This window comes from Annulohypoxylon maeteangense (assembly GCF_022496945.1).
Source record: "Annulohypoxylon maeteangense strain CBS 123835 unplaced genomic scaffold GGS22scaffold_1, whole genome shotgun sequence".
Classification (NCBI taxonomy): domain Eukaryota; kingdom Fungi; phylum Ascomycota; class Sordariomycetes; order Xylariales; family Hypoxylaceae; genus Annulohypoxylon; species Annulohypoxylon maeteangense.
In genome coordinates, this window is record NW_025953248.1 from 381,911 (window position 1) to 398,877 (window position 16,967).

The 16,967-nt window shown below is 48.4% G+C and overlaps 6 protein-coding genes across 6 annotated transcripts; 3 read left to right on the forward strand and 3 right to left on the reverse strand.

The window, feature by feature from the left end:
• Positions 1–899: 899 nt before the first annotated feature.
• Positions 900–3,150, reverse strand: GGS22DRAFT_1537 (BcABA1, cytochrome P450 monooxygenase). The gene is made up of 6 exons (XM_047959901.1): positions 2,658–3,150; positions 2,066–2,532; positions 1,944–2,007; positions 1,638–1,871; positions 1,261–1,581; positions 900–1,189 (listed from the first exon to the last, which is right to left on the reverse strand). The coding sequence occupies exons 1-6, from the start codon at positions 2,970–2,972 to the stop codon at positions 1,070–1,072; spliced, it is 1,521 nt and encodes a 506-aa protein (XP_047823423.1). The 5' UTR covers positions 2,973–3,150; the 3' UTR covers positions 900–1,069.
• An 839-nt stretch (positions 3,151–3,989) lies between these two features.
• On the reverse strand, positions 3,990–6,320 carry GGS22DRAFT_148668 (uncharacterized protein). Its single transcript, XM_047959026.1, has 3 exons — positions 5,200–6,320; positions 4,597–5,148; positions 3,990–4,538 (listed from the first exon to the last, which is right to left on the reverse strand). Exons 1-3 carry the CDS (start codon positions 6,116–6,118, stop codon positions 4,273–4,275), a joined length of 1,737 nt encoding a protein of 578 aa, XP_047823424.1. The 5' UTR covers positions 6,119–6,320; the 3' UTR covers positions 3,990–4,272.
• A 1,084-nt stretch (positions 6,321–7,404) lies between these two features.
• Positions 7,405–8,669, forward strand: GGS22DRAFT_1570 (uncharacterized protein). Its single transcript, XM_047960443.1, has 3 exons — positions 7,405–7,752; positions 7,815–8,306; positions 8,367–8,669. The coding sequence occupies exons 1-3, from the start codon at positions 7,644–7,646 to the stop codon at positions 8,459–8,461; spliced, it is 696 nt and encodes a 231-aa protein (XP_047823425.1). The 5' UTR covers positions 7,405–7,643; the 3' UTR covers positions 8,462–8,669.
• Positions 8,670–8,688: 19 nt separating this feature from the next.
• Positions 8,689–10,589, forward strand: GGS22DRAFT_148671 (major facilitator superfamily domain-containing protein). The gene has a single exon (XM_047959027.1). The coding sequence runs from the start codon at positions 9,314–9,316 to the stop codon at positions 10,340–10,342; it is 1,029 nt and encodes a 342-aa protein (XP_047823426.1). The 5' UTR covers positions 8,689–9,313; the 3' UTR covers positions 10,343–10,589.
• A 1,162-nt stretch (positions 10,590–11,751) lies between these two features.
• On the forward strand, positions 11,752–13,382 carry GGS22DRAFT_148674 (uncharacterized protein). The gene is made up of 4 exons (XM_047959028.1): positions 11,752–12,149; positions 12,236–12,420; positions 12,478–12,611; positions 12,795–13,382. Exons 2-4 carry the CDS (start codon positions 12,306–12,308, stop codon positions 12,897–12,899), a joined length of 354 nt encoding a protein of 117 aa, XP_047823427.1. The 5' UTR covers positions 11,752–12,149; positions 12,236–12,305; the 3' UTR covers positions 12,900–13,382.
• Positions 13,383–14,198: 816 nt separating this feature from the next.
• Positions 14,199–16,857, reverse strand: GGS22DRAFT_182937 (TPR-like protein; the record flags this gene model as incomplete). Its single annotated transcript, XM_047964025.1, has 3 exons — positions 14,199–16,460; positions 16,537–16,707; positions 16,795–16,857. The coding sequence occupies 3 exons, from the start codon at positions 16,855–16,857 to the stop codon at positions 14,199–14,201; spliced, it is 2,496 nt and encodes an 831-aa protein (XP_047823428.1).
• Between the last annotated feature and the right edge of the window lie 110 nt (positions 16,858–16,967).

Genomic DNA, 16,967 nt, shown 5'->3' on the forward strand with positions numbered 1-16,967 from the left:
TAGAAATCTTCTCGTCAAATAGGCATGGCGGTCATGTGAGTCATGAGGCTGGGAGCCCAACTACTAGGTAGACAACCAATAGTTGCCTAGGTTGTAGCCTGCCTCTTAGTTCCGCAATGATTTTCTCAACATTTCGAATGAGAGCTGTATAAATAGGCCATAGCTCGATAAATGAGGTATATCTTGTCATCGTTTCACACAATTTCTGCTAATTGTCACACGGGCGGACCTGACCAAAATTCGAGATTCTGCTCAGGAGATGTGTAAGCATAAAGGGGTGGACTGTGCCGCAATATCACCGTGAGGAACAAATAAGAATCCATCTCCTAAAAGCTCATAGAATCATCTCAGAAGCCTTGATCCTGACTACGAACCGCTCTACCATAGCGACCTCTGTAAATATGATCCAACTCTTTTAATTTTAGATGTACAGGTTGGCGCGTAAAGTTACCTATGAAATAAAAGAAGATCGTATGTATAGAAAACCTGGAATAGGGGCTATATTCAGCCACATATGACAATATTAAATACTCGCACAAAGATTATTTGATCTTGTGTCTCATGCTTCCGAGGCCACTTTAATCTGTTTTGGAGTCTGGGATAGGTAAATTGTGAAGCTTTTTTGTTAAAGAGAAAAGACAGGAGTGCTGGGGCTCTCAGTCTTATCTTATAAGACTTCACCCATAGACCTCTTACACGACATTATGGAACAGAATGGAACTTCGTCATGATAAGACTTTGTTTTGCCTCGATAGTCTTGGTCCAAGGAGCACGAGACATCTAGCATCACACTTTTAAGACTTGCGCAAGGCCATGTCGGAACGGATTGACTAATACTTTTATATACACCTATTATGCCTAGGTACTGATGAGTTTTTTCTCTTTACGAAACGGATCTTTCGCGCCGATTATATATCTTATTGTTAGATATAGGCATATGACCTCCCCTTTCAGACTAGCTAATTTCAGTCTAGAAACATCCAAACATGAAAGGGTATTTCCAACACAAATCCATTCGAACAGGCGGTGCATTTTGTCTACCCTAGTAGAAGTGACCTCAATCCGTAAATTACGTCGTTTCTGGTTTCGTCACCCGCACCCACATGTTCTCCTCGATGAATTGGCTGTAACTCAGGGAATCCCATGGTTTCATTGGGTTAACCAACTGGAAATCAAATTCTCGAAACAGCTGCATTTGAGGATTTTGTTAGCATAATATCCCCTTACGATGATCCCAACCCCATGGCTCAATTAACTCACCTCAAAGAATATCTTATTGAGCTCCATAAACGCAACCGGTTTCCCGGCACACATCCATCGGCCATACCCAAACACAAGTTCGACGTTGCGTTCCATCTCAGCACGTGTAGCTTCATCTACTTCCATAAATCGTTCCGGGCGGAAGACATCTGCGTCGGCGCCGAAAAGCTCTGTTGAACGCATCACCGCCGAGGTGTTCATTCCGATGGCTGTTCCGCCTGGGATAAATTTGCCGTGGATCACGTCGCCTTCCGGGGGTACCGACTTCGGATAGAGACCTGGGGCTGGTGGGCGCATGCGGATGCCCTCGTAGATTACGGCCTAGCCCAAAGCATGGTCAATAAAATCCCCGATATATCATAATAGATTAAACATACCTGCAAGTACGGTATCCTTTTCGCCTCCTCATATGTGATCGGGCTGGATACTTTGCCGTCTTGAACGGTCTGCAACACCACATTCTTGAATTTTTGATATACCCGCGGGCAAGCCATCAAGTACAGAAAAGCCGTGCGAATTACGGATGCTGTATTCTCAAACCCGGCAATAATCATAAAGAGAGCTTCCGTCTCGCATTCTTGTCGGTTGAGTCCGTGACTTATGAACGCCCCCTATTTCCGGGGGTGATGTGTCAGTGCCCCACAAAATAACGCCCCTTTTCCCCTTGATGATAGGAGACTCACAAGCATGTCTTTTTGTTTTTCCTCATCACCGGCAAATCGCTTAGAGACGACCTCCTTCGCTATTCTACTCGAAGTTAATAAGACCAATCCTGTTGTAATTCCAGTTTATCAACTTCACTTACCCCATAAGTTTCCCCATCCCCGCCGAATCCGTCGGTTTCGGTCCAAAGAACTTCAGAAACAGCTGCGAAAACAGTATATTTCTGAAGTAAGGTACATCCAGAGCTATCGCTATGCTAGCCCAGCTGTCCTTCACACTGGCAAGGAATCCATGCACATCGGAGTCCGTCTTCAAGCATCCAAACTCTTCTCCGAACGCAGATCGTGTGATCACATCTACCGTGTAGAAAGATATAAGCTCTGCGAAGTCCACTGGATGGAATTCTCCCGACTCGTCGTTTGATATATATTTGCGTCTAAGTAGGTCGAGAAGCGAGTTGATTTGATCGTTAATTCCGGGTTCTAGAGCAGGTGTCTCACGGCCTCCATATGCGCCAGCTATCTTCGCCTTGAATTTATCGTGGGGTCCAGCTTCGAGAAGGGTGAAGACGTTATCATGATATGGATCGAACCTCGCAGCCACATACCACTTTAATATCAGGGGTCAGCTAATTCACATATGTAACGTGAAAATGAAAGAGTCATCCATGTATTCACCAGGTTGCTTTGGTGTATCGTTCACTAGATCTGACATAAGCGATGAATCTAACTCACAGGGTCTCTCCCGTACGAACTCCGAGCCGCATTTATCTTCCTAATAACTTCCGGGTCTTCCGTGGAAAGTTCATTTGGTCCAACTCTAAACAAAGGCCCGTACTTCCTGTACATGTCCCGATACACCCAGAACTGCTTCCCGCTCTTCGCAACATTTGCCAGCCACAGGTACGAAAAGGAAGCGAGAAACGGACCAGGGACATCTCGGAGGCGGTACCAGGTCGCAAACGCCGAAATCACGTAATATGCCACTGCGACCACGCCGGCCACGATCCAAACCCCTCCAGCGGACCATTCCCAATTGAATAAAGCCATACTAGGCTCAGCGGATTAACGGGTCGTTCCCAGAGCGATTCGAATACATCGAAAAGAAAGGAAAAAGGAAAAAACGTAAAAGTACAGATAGGCGTACGAGCCAGGCAATTTAAAATTCGAGAAACGTGGAGGGATGCCCTACCCGCCCTAGCCTCCCAGTCTATATATCCTTCTATATACATATAACCAGCACGCAGATCATCCGGTCGAACTCACCACCCTTCCCCGACACCGACACCGTACTATCTATCTCTAAGCCGGGAAGAGAAGAGACGGGTACGAAAATCTGACAAAGCCCTCACCCACGCCAACGTACCTATCTCATGCAACCAACCAACCCACCATCCGTCCGTCCAATCACGCGCGATCGATATAGACATAAGCCCGCGATGATCGTTTCAAGTTGGTGCTGCTATGCAATAAACGGCATGAGCTAAGAAAGAATTGCGCTGCGGCCGGGTTCAGTAGCGCAATTAATACCAAGTGCAGTGGACGTCTTCGAAAGCATTTTCGCGTAGGGGTCTCGCTAATACTAGGTACTATATCCATGTGCGGTATGTATAGGTAGGACCTAGGTATGTAGGTAAGTACTAGATAAGAGCCTAAGCTAGCCTCGCACCACGTCGAATGCTGTCATCATGATCTCTGCACCCGCGTTCTAGAACGGACGACGCCCGACGCCCCCCACCTAGTCGGGAAGATCGCTGTTCGATTCGGGCAAGCGCAGACCGCATAAGACGTAAAGGGATTTCGGTCGACCGGCCAATTAGGTTAGCGCCCGTTGTGTTAGCATGCTGCTGTGGAGTACGGCGGGCTTGTGCTATGCGTAATTACCTGTATATCACGCGTCGAGCAGCTAGTATAGCGCCCGTAGGAGCCCGGCTTCCTGGTTAGGTGACATCGTCGCTAGAAAGCACGCTATCCTGCATGTCTTAGCCCCTACTTACAGCGCACCCCTACTCTTGGATAGTGCTGATTACCACACTGCTTTCCACATGAAATTTATTGACAGGTGGATTTAATCCTTCAACTTTGCCTTTGCATTTGCATCATTCGGTGCTAAGGGTCCTTTTCGCATGATATGAATTGAATTTTTCGCCTACGGCGGCTTAGGGTTTCTTTCATTAGGTATCTAATATGTCGATCATAACCATATGGGAGAACTGCTCACGATGTTAACGATCGGTTTTCGGAAATTCATAAAAATCTCTGTGGTTCTCATGTCTCATTCATTTTATTGATACATCACCTTGGTGCTACCTCCTCAAATCTAAGGGTATCATTCATCGAAACCAGACCGCTATTTCCCCGGAATTCCCAATTCAGCTCTTTGGCTCCGGACATCTTCGACGGCGCCCGCTGGGTCGGTCGCTTCGGGGTGGCGCAACTGCCATTTGATGCAAACATTCAGTGCTTCCGCCATCCATTTACCAGGCTTGACACCCAAGGCCTTAGCGAGTTGGTTACCGTCAATAAGTCGCTTCAACGATGGGGCTTCCATGACATCGAGTTCTTGAAGGTGGTCTAAGAAGAGTTGCCACTTGTGTAGAAAGTCGTCTTTACTGACTGGTGGCTTGTTAATGTCGGTGAAACACGTAAAAAAGTTGTCGGTACCGATGCTTACCTGACTTCGCAGAGTCTGGAGCCAGAACTTCCATGGCCTCAATTAAAAGGGCATACATGACCTGTACTCTCCAGTGACCAGCTTTTGCCTCCCAATTCCGAATAGCCATACCGAATCTATCCCTCTCGGAGATGAAGGGCGCATTTTCTGAGACTGCCATCATCAAGGACATTATTTCCGCTCTGTTATTGTGTGCAGCGGTTGCAAGGTCGCTGATCTTGTTGGAGGCCTTGATACCTTCTCTCGCAGCCAATGTCACGAAAGGGGGCGGCTGTTTGCCTTTCCCACTGACATGAGGAGGATCTTCAACACTCTCCCAGGGGCAGATGGCCACTAGGATCCAAGCGTAGTAGTCAGCCTCATCTGATCGCACGAGAGCATCATAGATAGATCCAGGGGTTTTATTTTGGCGAAGAGAATCAAAAAGCTCGTATGCTATCTTCCAATTAGAGATATCAGGGACTGGAATATTTGAATGAGTCGGGTCCGTAAAAACTGTATGGTAGAGTCCAAGTTTCTCAAAGTATTCTAAAGACTTGCGAGGGTGGTTTCCTATATCGCATTAATAACTTGGGGTCACGGTTTTACCTCATACAAACTTACCTTTGAGCATTTTCTCAACTTCAACGCCGACTCTCTCGCGACTAATCTTCAATCGGAGAGCGTCTAGGACGCGACGATCACCCATGACCTCTTCGGCAGCAGGGTCAATAGTAAACTCTAGGCGACTAGCGAATCTGACTAATCGAAGCACGCGGAGAGGATCGTCCATAAATGTTTGGAATGGTTCTAACGGTGTTCTGATCAACCGCGACTTCATATCCTTCAGTCCAGTAGTGAAGTCCTCAACTTTACCAGTGTTGAGGTTGTAGAAAAGAGCATTGACAGTCGCATCTCTTCGTAGTGCATCCTCTTCGGCAGTGCCAAACTCCATCTGCGGATTGCGACTATCTTCAGTATAAGTCTCCTTGCGGAGATTGACGAAGTCGACATCATATCCGAAAAGTTTGATGGTCGTGGTCTCGAGATGCTTGGACTTTTCTGGATTTCGGGCAATCTTGTGAAGATTACCAACATCAGACTCTGCGAGAACATGCTTTTTAATGGTGGCGGGCTGTTGACATAACTCGCATAGTTTTAATGCAAACGCCTCACCCGTCATCACGTTGATGGCTGTATCGATATCATGTGACGGGATTCCGAGGAGTTTGTCCCGAACCCATCCACCAGCCCAGCGTAATACAACCGGCTCTTCTAAACTGCCTGACCCATTTATGAATTTCGCAACATCTAGAAGCAAGTCTTTGAGCTGAGCCTCCTTGGAGGTGAGCTCAATAGTGGTGGTTATTGGTTGTGCTTCCATCTTTCTTATTCGAGAAGGTGGTTGAATATTGAAGCTGTCGCCTAGCACCTCCGACTTTCTCTTTACCATGAGGGAATGTGAAAAAGAACGAAGGCTAATTCTAGGTATGGTGTAGAAGCTTGTAATAGAGTGAAGAGGGAGGCGGAGCAGGGGTCTCATTGAGTTGGGGATGAGTCAACCGGGGACTGTGATTCAGGGAGCACCCAAGGCGGAACCAGACATTAGGTCATTCCATCGATCATGTATGATTCCTAGCGTGTACGGGCGCAAGCATAGAAAGGTAGGGTAATTTGTTGCGCGTTTCTTTACAATTCATGAGTCCGCATGTCTTGCGTTTCGACCTAAGAAAATTGAAGAGTTGATGCCGATGCCAGTTGGTTTTCAGTTGAAAATTAGCGTTCACAAGTGATAGCTAATAGGAGGTGGGTCTTTACAAAGAATCCGATTGGTCCGTCAGATCAAAGCATTGACCACTTGAAACCCCACCTATACCGGGGTAGAACCAACATTTACCTTAACCAGCTAATCTCACCTGTTTGCATACAAGACCAAGAAGACCTTCTATAGGCGACCAATTAGAACACTGAGGCCTCTGCTAATGGAGTATTACTCCTAGTTTTGATATCGAAACAGAATACCAAAATCAACGAAATGAACCCGGAATACTTTCGGCAACGCACCGAATGAAACGACCAAGATCCGTCTGTGCAATAATCTTCGTACCCGCTTAACCTAGATAGATCTGAGCTTTGAGGATCCACAGATCACCTGGATTTTCGTTTGGACGTCGATATTTCAGAGTGACATCCTGCTGGCATATTTCAAGTTGATCGGTTCGTTAGATACTTCGAGTATGAGATGTGCAGTATGTCGATGATATGTAAGTAGCATCACCAAGTGTTGATTGATGATAGATTTCAACATAGAATAAACCATTCCGAAATATCACACAAACTAGACCGATATCTCCTAGAGCATTCAACATGAACACTCTCAATGATCGCTCATTTAGGAAACATGTCTTCCCAAATAGGCAGTCCTTGCGAATCATACTGCCTTTCCTAAACAAACACGATCTGACCAGGTCTCGAAACGATCTCCTTGCTCGGGCCAATCCGCGACAGGAAATCCGGGGCTCTGCGAATCGAAAGCTTAACCGAATCCTCGATTGCGATTGGCTCTCCAACCAGGTGTCAACTCCTTAGCTACTCTATCCGGCAGCCATATTCCCGCTCAAACTACTGAGCTCAGCCACAATACCTCCATTCTATTATACCGTGATAAGTCTCATTCATGGCGGTTGGACTTCACTTTGGCCAGATTAGGAATGGTCGAAGTCCTGTTTCCCATACCAACCAGTGAGGAACGGCACTGGAAGCCGTCTTGGCAGAAACAGCTTGGTTCAGGTAGGTAGAACTAGGAAACAGGAGACGGAGAAGGGGGCATGAGCGGAGGCAAAAGATTCATGAATCTTCATCAACGAAAATGTGTATAAGAACACCGCTTCGCGCCGAAGACAATGTAATCTTCTCTCATCATCGCATCATCAGTTCACTTCCAGCTTCTCAACTCCTCAAGATCCTTCTTCTTTCACTTCTTCCCTGCCGGTCAGGTATTTTCAAGCATATAATCCTAGGCCTTCTTTACCTACCTAGTCCATACCGACCTTCATACATAAACAATAATGTCTTCATTCAAAGCCATCGTCGCCTTCGGCCTCATCGCCACCGCCCAGCTAGCTGCTAGCCACGGCGTGATCACCAATGCCACTGGAAACGCCGGCGGGTCTGGTAGTAAGTAGCTCTCCTACCACGAAAACATACCTCTACCTCTACCTCTAACTAACACAACCTAGTGGCTCTAGGCGTCGACCCAGACACCCCCCGCGACGGAACCCGACGCAACCCCTTCCAGCAAGACAGCACGCGTTTCCGCGGCGCCTCAGCCGACACCTTCGGCGAGACCATCGGCGCCGGAGCCAACGACCTCGAAGCCGGAACGCAAGCGATCATGGCCATGACCGGCGACTCCCTTCCCCAAGTCACCGCAGGCGGGCAGGTGAAGATGACGCTTCATCAAGTAAACGCCGACGGCGCGGGCCCGTACACATGCATGATCAGCGCGGACGCAAGCGGCCAGGACTGGACCGATATCAAAGTCACGCAGTCTCCCCCCGGAAAGAACTCCCGTGATCGGGATGGCAATGAGACGGATTTCCCGCTGACGGCTGCCATTCCGGCGGGTCAGACGTGCACTGGTACCGTGGCTGGTCAGGACAACGCGTGTCTTGTGCGATGCCAGAACGGTGCTAGAGCGGGTCCGTTTGGAGGTGTTGTTCCTGTTCAGAGTAAGTTGCTTTCATTTCTATATACTTCAAAGTGTCCATTAGTTAACGACGAGACATCAGTGGCCAGCGGCAACGCAACCTCCGCCGCGACAACGCGCCGGAATCTAGCCCGAGCCATCAGGAGGAACGCAGCTCGCGCCATGCAAAAGGAGTAATTGACATCCACGACCACCCAACCTCCCGGCCCCACCTGACGCCCTTCTCATGTTCCCGGGATCGGAGCGGAGCGACGATATCCGGAGACTTATCTCTTCACATGCCTCGATATATGTATGAACATTGGAGCATTCGGTGGGCGAGGACAGTGAAAAGCCTTATTTCGTTCTAGAATTTGTAGTTTGGAGGATTTTATATAATTAGATAGATGAATTTATCGAGATATCACCAAGATCCGATTACTTGAGCGAGGTCCATCTAATTTGTCAATTGCGCCCGACACCGCAACTACACCGCTTGTAGCCGTCCATCTCAACCATGGAATGCACCAACGTACTGACGCACGTGATATGACGATATACTCACAGATAACCATATAATCCAAAGGTTGAGCAATGGTCGATTAAAAGATTGGGTATTTCCAATCACTAAGGTTCAATACCTTACCTTACCTTGTCATATCCTTGGCTAGACAAGATGTCGTCCGCTGAGGGTCATGGTGCCGATTTAGAGCTTCAAGAACGACCGCATATCTTTACGAGCCATAACGATGTAATCGAAGAAAGGGGTCCGCCTCAGGAACTTAAACCCGTCGACGGGGGTCGGGACGCCTGGACCGTCCTCATAGCCGGCCTAGTCTTCGAAGCCTTTTTCTGGGGTATGTCCTAAGCTCACCTACACACTACTTACCAGATAACGGACTGACGAGAAAAATAGGGTATCCGGCCTGCTTCGGTGTCTTCCAGAACTACTACACGAACCAGCCCGAATTCCGGGACTCGAGTTCCGACATCGCGCTCATCGGCACACTCGCACAGAGTCTCGCTCATCTCGGCGCCCCATTCTCCGCCATGCTCACCAAGCGGTTCCCCAAATACCAGCGACATCAGATATGGATCGGGTGGCCGTTTTGCATCTGCGGGCTCGTCGTAGCCTCTTTCTCGAGGACGGTAGGTGGGCTCATCGGCACCCAAGGCGTCATGTACGGTTTCGGGTTCGTAGTCCTTACCTATCCTATCATCAACATGATCAACGAGTGGTGGGTAGCTCGCAAGGGCATGGCCTTCGGGCTGATCTCCGCCTCGTCGGGCGTCACGGGGGCTTTTCTACCCTTCGTCATGGAGTATCTGCTTAATAGATACGGATGGAGAACCACGCTGCGCATCTACGCTGTGGCGCTGGCCGCGCTTACGGCCCCACTGGTCCCGCTCTTTAAACCCAGACTCCCCGCGTCTGAGAGCGCCGCGCTGGCGAAGACCGACTGGGCGTTTCTCAAGCGCCCTCTTTTCTGGATCTATGCGCTTGCTATCCTTGTCCAGGGCATCGGCTTTTACTTTCCATCCGTGTTCTTGCCATCTTACGCGGCCTCAATTGGCATCTCGCCAGTAAGCGGCGCGCTGCTCCTGGCTCTCATGTCCGTCGCGCAAGTTCTCGGACAATTCGCTTTTGGGTACCTGTCGGACAAGTCTCTTCCGGTCAGCTTTCTGGCTATTGTATGCTGCGTCACGGCGTCGCTGGCCTCCTTGACGTTTTGGGGATTAGGCAAGTCGGTAGCTCTGCTGGCTGTATTCAGTCTCGTGTACGGGTTTTTCGGGTATGGCTTCGGCACGATGCGGGTTGCGATGGGGCGCGCAGTCAGCGACGACCCGTCCATCGTGGTATCGACATATTCGATATTTATCTTTTTACAGGGTATCGGGAATGTCCTCGTCGGTCCTATTAGCGCAGCGTTGATGACTCCGTCGACGGAGCGAGGGCATTTCGGGGCGGGAAAATACGGCGGCGTGGTTATATTAACGAGTTCGTCGTACATCTTGGCTGCGATGGTTATTGGAGGATGGCATGGTTATCAGCGCTTATTCAGTACGATAACTCGTTAGCATAACGTGGTTTAGTCGACTTATTTGGTTATTCACATGTGCCGCATGTATGTCGAGGCAGGTCGAACAGATCGAGGTTACAACGCGGACCTGCAAGAGTTGGAGCCATACCTACTATGCGTATTGGAGCTACACAGCTGCGCAGCTGTACAAGTTTCTCGATAGTTGCTGACTGCGCCTCTACCCCCGCCTCCCCCCGCGTTCCGCGGACAATTAGTCTAGAGAGGAGTCTAGACCTAAATGAGACCACAAACGTAGGATGTTAAAACTGTCGATCATCTGCATTAGTTAAACAATTATCACGTCTCTTCCCGGTGACCAACCACGATGGACATCATAAGGACCGTCTATCTCCATGTTGGTTACGGAGGATCTTTCGGTAATGCAAGATAATTAAAGGGAAGTTATCGGCGATCTAATCTCGCCTATGGTGTCGTTTCCAATAGATTACCTGACTGTCAGGGTAATATATCATATATCTGAATTGATATCATATATTTTCGTGTATTGATATGGAAAGGTGCAAGTTGGACAGGGTTGATTATTCAACTCCTAATTACATCTCGGGAATTTATGGAACTCTATTGAATTACCCCATTCTGATTGGTGCCCACACTTCCATTAAAAACGGTCGGGGAATACTTTTCGACTGCCGTTACCCTCGATGACGTCATGGGCTAACTTACGACTACTATACGATTATATAGAATAAACAGCTACGGGAATCTCACGGGTATCTTTTCAATATCTCACATGAAGGTATTCTGGATTTCATTTCAATTCGGTTTATGTCACACCACCTGCAGGTCAGATGGCTCGGACTTACACAGCCACGGTGATAGAGCTTAGAGCTTGGCAAGAGACTACTGGGGGAGCTCTTTGTGTTATCATAGCTGCATCGCAGATCGAGACTCATCTAGGCCGATTTACATCATGATAAGATAGGATACCCTTACCTAGGTATGTATCATAGAAGCGAGGAGGGGGGCAAGAAGTAGGGAAGAAGCGAGGCATTGGCATACATAATCAGAGCTAAATGATCTAGGTGGTCTGGGTGGTTATGACGAATACAGAGCAACACAAGCGTAGGACCATTTTGTGACTCGTGAAGGGAGCTAAAGCTATCATATGCAAGTTTAAAAAAAGGACGGGCTGCCATTGGATCAGCTCGGATGTCTAGGCAACACGCTAGTTACCCTGGCCGTCATCTTGGCTTTGGAGCTTGGTATTTCTTATATCGATTATGCCGTATGCGACTGAGTCGTGATGCTGCCCCAAACCAGGACAGATACGGGAGATGACTGCAGTGTAACCAATGAGAATCCGGGGTCTCACGACATAATACCCGGGAGGCAACCCATTTACCACTTCCGGGTGGTGCTCCTTTGTTACTCTAGTAGATCATCCACTCTCTAGTTAATTCTTAGACAATCGTCCGGGTATGTAGAGAGTAAAGGAGCTCGTGGAGAGATGGACAGATGGAGCAGGAGACGGAGAGAAGTTGCCTTTTGCTCCGCCACATGTCTTGCAAGGTTGCAATTGCTTTCTCGAGCTTGAGAGATTCGAGGAAAGATCGGGTGGAATTACGTACGTGGGGCCATGGAAGGCGAGGTACTTGTAAACTCTATCTATCTGGTTCGATAATAAGCACTTGAGGTAGTTTGCACCTTCCCGTCGTATAAAGGGGTCCAAACCCAGATATCTGGGTCAAAGAGAGAAAAATAGTCTTGTACAGATCTCGATCCTTTCAACTTCACACCTTATTAAACCAGAATACATTCTTATTATTACACACTTCTTACCTAAGGTATTTCAATTCTATTATCTTCTTTGAAAGAATATTAGACGAATTATAATCCCGGGACCTTGAAGCTAATCCATAACTTCACCTAGACGTTTATTATACCTGTAGCTTATACCATACCATACCATACCATACCTACTCAACCCAGACACAACCACGATGGCAACGGGATACCAAGGACAGGCACCCCAATACACGAATGGCTTCGCCGGTGAGCAGCCGCCAGCCAGGGAACGAACTGTGTCGCGAGACTACTCCAACACAGACGAATGGGGTGAGTCTCCCTTTTCATGATAGTCCTATCTATGTATTAACGAGAGATTTCATATAGATGCATCCAAAACACCCCCCTCACGCTTCCAAAAGCGCAAGGGCAGCATCTACGCCACGCCCTCATCCCGAGACGGCCACGTCGAACGTAACCGCGATGCCGTCGAGGAGTTCCACAAGGCGCACTCGAAACGTGTATGTAATCCTGTGGTCCTCTTTCTACCCCTATCCCCTTCCCACTTTTCGTGTCTCAAACATCGGAGGTTATTCAATTCACCTACCGATGTACTCACCCCCTGAGACATGTCTTACGCCCTGAACCCTTCAACCCTGTGATAAAACAGTAACATAAAAGTAATACTAACACCCAACCCGCAGTGGTCCGTATCAAGCTCCGGCTCCAGCCGCCGCGGCAGCGTCGGCAACACCCTCAAAGACCAACACCACGGGAGCACCACCGAGCAGCGCAAGGGCAGCCAATAGGTACGGACCGTGTGGCTGCCGCTGATGGAGTAGGGCCGGGGTCGCGAGGGCCGTAACCGACGCACGCGCTCGCGCCCATACTCCTGCCCTCACGAACACATCCGCGAACTCGAACTCGTACATGTACGCACACACGCCCGTCGAGTCCACTCAGACGAGGTCTCGGTGGGAAGGGAGAAGAAAGTATTGATGGGTCCGCGGCTCCTGTGCTTGAAGGGGCTGGTTGATTCGTTCGCCTGTATTACATACATAGGGTATCGCGGAAGTTGATGTTAATGTCGATGTTCGGCATTGATGCTGATGATGACGATGAGGAGGATGTATAGGTAACCTAGCGTGATTTGCCTTGCTTTTTCTTGCCTTCGGAAAAAAACTCAATTCTTACGTTTCGCTTGCTACGGAAAAGGATAAATCAATCAATCAATAAATACACACAATTCATCTCCAGGTCGTTTTTTTGGATTTACCGAGTGACCATTGTGCTTCTGAATGTTGATGAGAAATGAAGTCTACTAAGGTAGACCTGAACCCGCAACGACTAGGTACCTATGCAAGCCATGTCTCTCAGCCAGCCTTGCCCCTCAATTTGGTTGATCGCGGATTACGTACTACGTTAGCAAGTATAAAGATCTCGTAGTCCTAGACAAGAGCCAATTTGCATGAATCATTGCTAAGTTTAGTTGGTGAGGCTGGTGAATACCCGTCTCACCCTAACAGGAACCAAACTTCCCTATCCATTTTCGATGTGGGGGGTATATGGTTCGATCCATCATACAACGCAGGTCGCGAGACATACATACATACTAGGCGACGCGCGCATTCACTCAATCGGTTAAAAAAAAGAAAGAAGCAGTTAGATACCCAGATAACACCCAGATGCCTAAATAAGCAGGTAAGGTTTCGCGTTGGATCGGATAGTAGTTTATGTAGGTATGGAAGGTATGGAAGGTAAGGTAGTAAGGTAGTAAGGTAGTAAAGGTAATGTTAGCATATGTAGTAGGTATCAGCGGAATCTGCACCGCCGTGAAGTGTGCTGTTTTGTTATGCATGCACCGGTAACAGTGAAAACAAATAAAGGAGGACAGAAAACAGGAAAGAAACCTCGGAAGTTTAGAGAGGAAGTGGATGGAAGGAAATAAACAAGAACACGTTGACAAACGGAAAATATGCTGCCCGTTGATGATGATTGGATTTGCTATCCCGTCCCTTTCCCTAAGCTCCCTTCAACCCTATGCCAAATGAACATGAACATGAACCAGTATAAAAAAGCCACCTGTGGGATCAGAAACTAATGTCGTCTCATTCGTCATCCATGTCATCGATATCGATGGCGTCTGGATTCGCCGGCGCCGCGGGCTGCTGCTCCTTTTGCATCGTCCCCGCGAGTCCTGTACTCGCTGCCACAAACCCTACTGGCGCTCGGGCCTGCCGTTCGAGTTGTTCCATGGCGTCGGCGACCTCGGGGTCTCCTGTTCCATTGGTACCTTCACCCGCCCCTCGTTGGTTGGCGCGTGCGATGGCTTGAGATGCTATGAAGTTGACATCCGTATTGTACTGTGCCTGTACGCTACGCTTGATACGTAACATCTCCTTGTATGTATCTTCGTTACCGTGCTGCACCTCAAATTGCTCCCACTTAGTCCAGAATGCAGGGTTGGTACGCGGGTCGCAGAATTGCGATGCATGGCCATAAATGGCACGGGCACGATCGATTTCGCCTAGACGTTTCTCCATGTCGGCGAACTTGAGACACATATCTCGAGCCTCTTCGTCGGGAAGGGCAGCGATAGCCCTTTCGTAGATTGGTCTCGTAGACTGGACTCCGAAGTTCGATGCCGACTTGGTGATATAGAAGTTGAACATATCTGCACGGTCTTCGTCTGACACGGCTCGAGTTGCTCTTTCATAAATGCGCATAGCATGCCTTGCCAGACCTCTTTCTTCTTCTAGGTTGCCATACATAAGATAGAGTACCTTAGCAAATTTGGGAGGACAGTCTTCAACTGCTTGTTCAAAGAGGTCACGGAGCCGTTCGATACCGATCTTCCTATCTACTGCCTTGGTCAAGTAGAGGTTCCATAATTCAAAAGCGACTGGGTAACTAAAGAGGTCCAGCCCTCTCTCGTAGATCTTGAAGGATTCTTCGTAGTACTTGTTTTCTTCCAGCAAGTTGGCGTAGTTGACAACGGTCTGTGGTGTAGCAATACGAAGTTCGAATATTCGTTCGTAGACCTTCTTTGTCTCTTCGAGGGTGCCGACGCCTTCTACAAGGTCGACATAGAAACTCCATAGCTTCCAACTCTTATGAACCCTCTGTTGTGGTGATAGGGTCTCATCGAAATAGTCCACAGTTGATCTCTTCGGAGCTTGCACGGCCTTAGTCATGATCTTGACTGCCTCATCCAAATTCTCGTTGCGAAGTTCCATCTCAGCCCATTCGATCCACATATCGGCCAGCTCCGCAACTGATTTGAAAGGGACTTTGACAGCCTTCTCCATAATGACTCGCGCGCTTCGTAGATCGCCCCCCTTCTCGTAGAACTTGGCGTAGTTCGCCCATAGTTGATGAAAGGGACCAACTGCTTTCTTGGGACTGATCGCAGCAATGGCGTCCGTGTATGTCTGCACAACCTCAACCTTATTCTCCCCCCAAAGTGCCACACGCTTTTCCCACTCCAAGACGCTGTTAGGGTTTTGCCGTAGCAACACATCGTTTAGGAGGAATGGTCGACGGTCCATAAGCTGCTCGAATCGCATCATGCGTATATCCAGATCAAAGTCGGCATCTTCATCAAGTTTTCCTCCTTCGGCTCGTTCGGATGCTAATTCCATTAGCGCACCAATGATAGATTCCTCAAATTCGGCATAGCTGTCGAAGATGAGAGTAAAGTCTCGAACAGTCATGACTGTTGTTATCCCCTCCTCAAATATGTCCCTAGCGCGTTCGAAGCTCCCCCTCTTTGCCCAATACGTCGCTAGACCGCACCAGAGCTTTCCTCTTTGATCGGCAAATCTGTCGATACCACTCCTAATAATTCGCTCGACGTCAATGCCAGTTTCATGCCCAGTTTCGACTTCGTTGGCATGCTCTACGAGTAGATCAACCATCTCGCTCCATAGCTCGTAATGTCCTTTGCTCTGCTTGCTGTTGAATCGCGGGTTGTTCAAGATGTCGATGTATTTCTTCACAGCCTCAGTGTAAAGACCGACCTGGATTAGAAGCTCGATGAAATCTTCGGCATCTTCGGGATGAACCTGCATATATCTCCGCCAAATCTTGACTGCCGTTACGCCAGAGGCGGAGTTGGCGAACGGTCTGTAGAGTGCCCATATTCTATTGTGTTGGGTTATAGGAAGCGCCCGTAGTGCTCGATCGAAGGTGCGCCGGGTAAGGGTAACGAGTGGCTGCTTCAGTAAGAACTTCAAGTACAATTCCCATATCCTAGGCATTTTGTTGAGCAGGATTAGTGCTCGTTCGAATAGGGCGTTGACTTTCTTGTACTCGGAAGCGAAGACGGCAGCATTCAGCTTTAAGACATGTTTCGTGCGGAATTGCAAATACTACCCAACGTTAGCATTTTTACATTAGTATGATACGAAGGTATCGCGAGGTGAAACGGAATCAAGATTTGCTTACCATCTTCCAAAGCTTGTACGACCTCGGTAGTTGTTGACAAGCCCGCTCGAGAACAAAGGCCTGCTCTTGTTGTGTGCCATGCTGGAGCTTGAACTGGATGTAAGCTAGCCATGGCTTTGTGCTGCCTGGATCCCGTAGAATATCCTGTTCGTATACGGCATCTTCATCTGTCTAAAGTGGTGTTAGCTAGAGAAAAGGACAGATAATAATTATTAATATAATTGCTATCGAACATGGGTAGATAAAAAATATACTTACGACAAGGTGAAGGTCTGGTTGTCGGGCACTTCGGATGCCATTGGTCAGGCCATTTGGCGACATTTTCAAGAGAAATATGCCAGCGATTGTGGTCGTGCGCGATCGCTCGCAGATAATGTCTGCAGGTCGACGGTGCAAACGAGATAGTCAGGGCATCGTCGAAAAAGGGATTG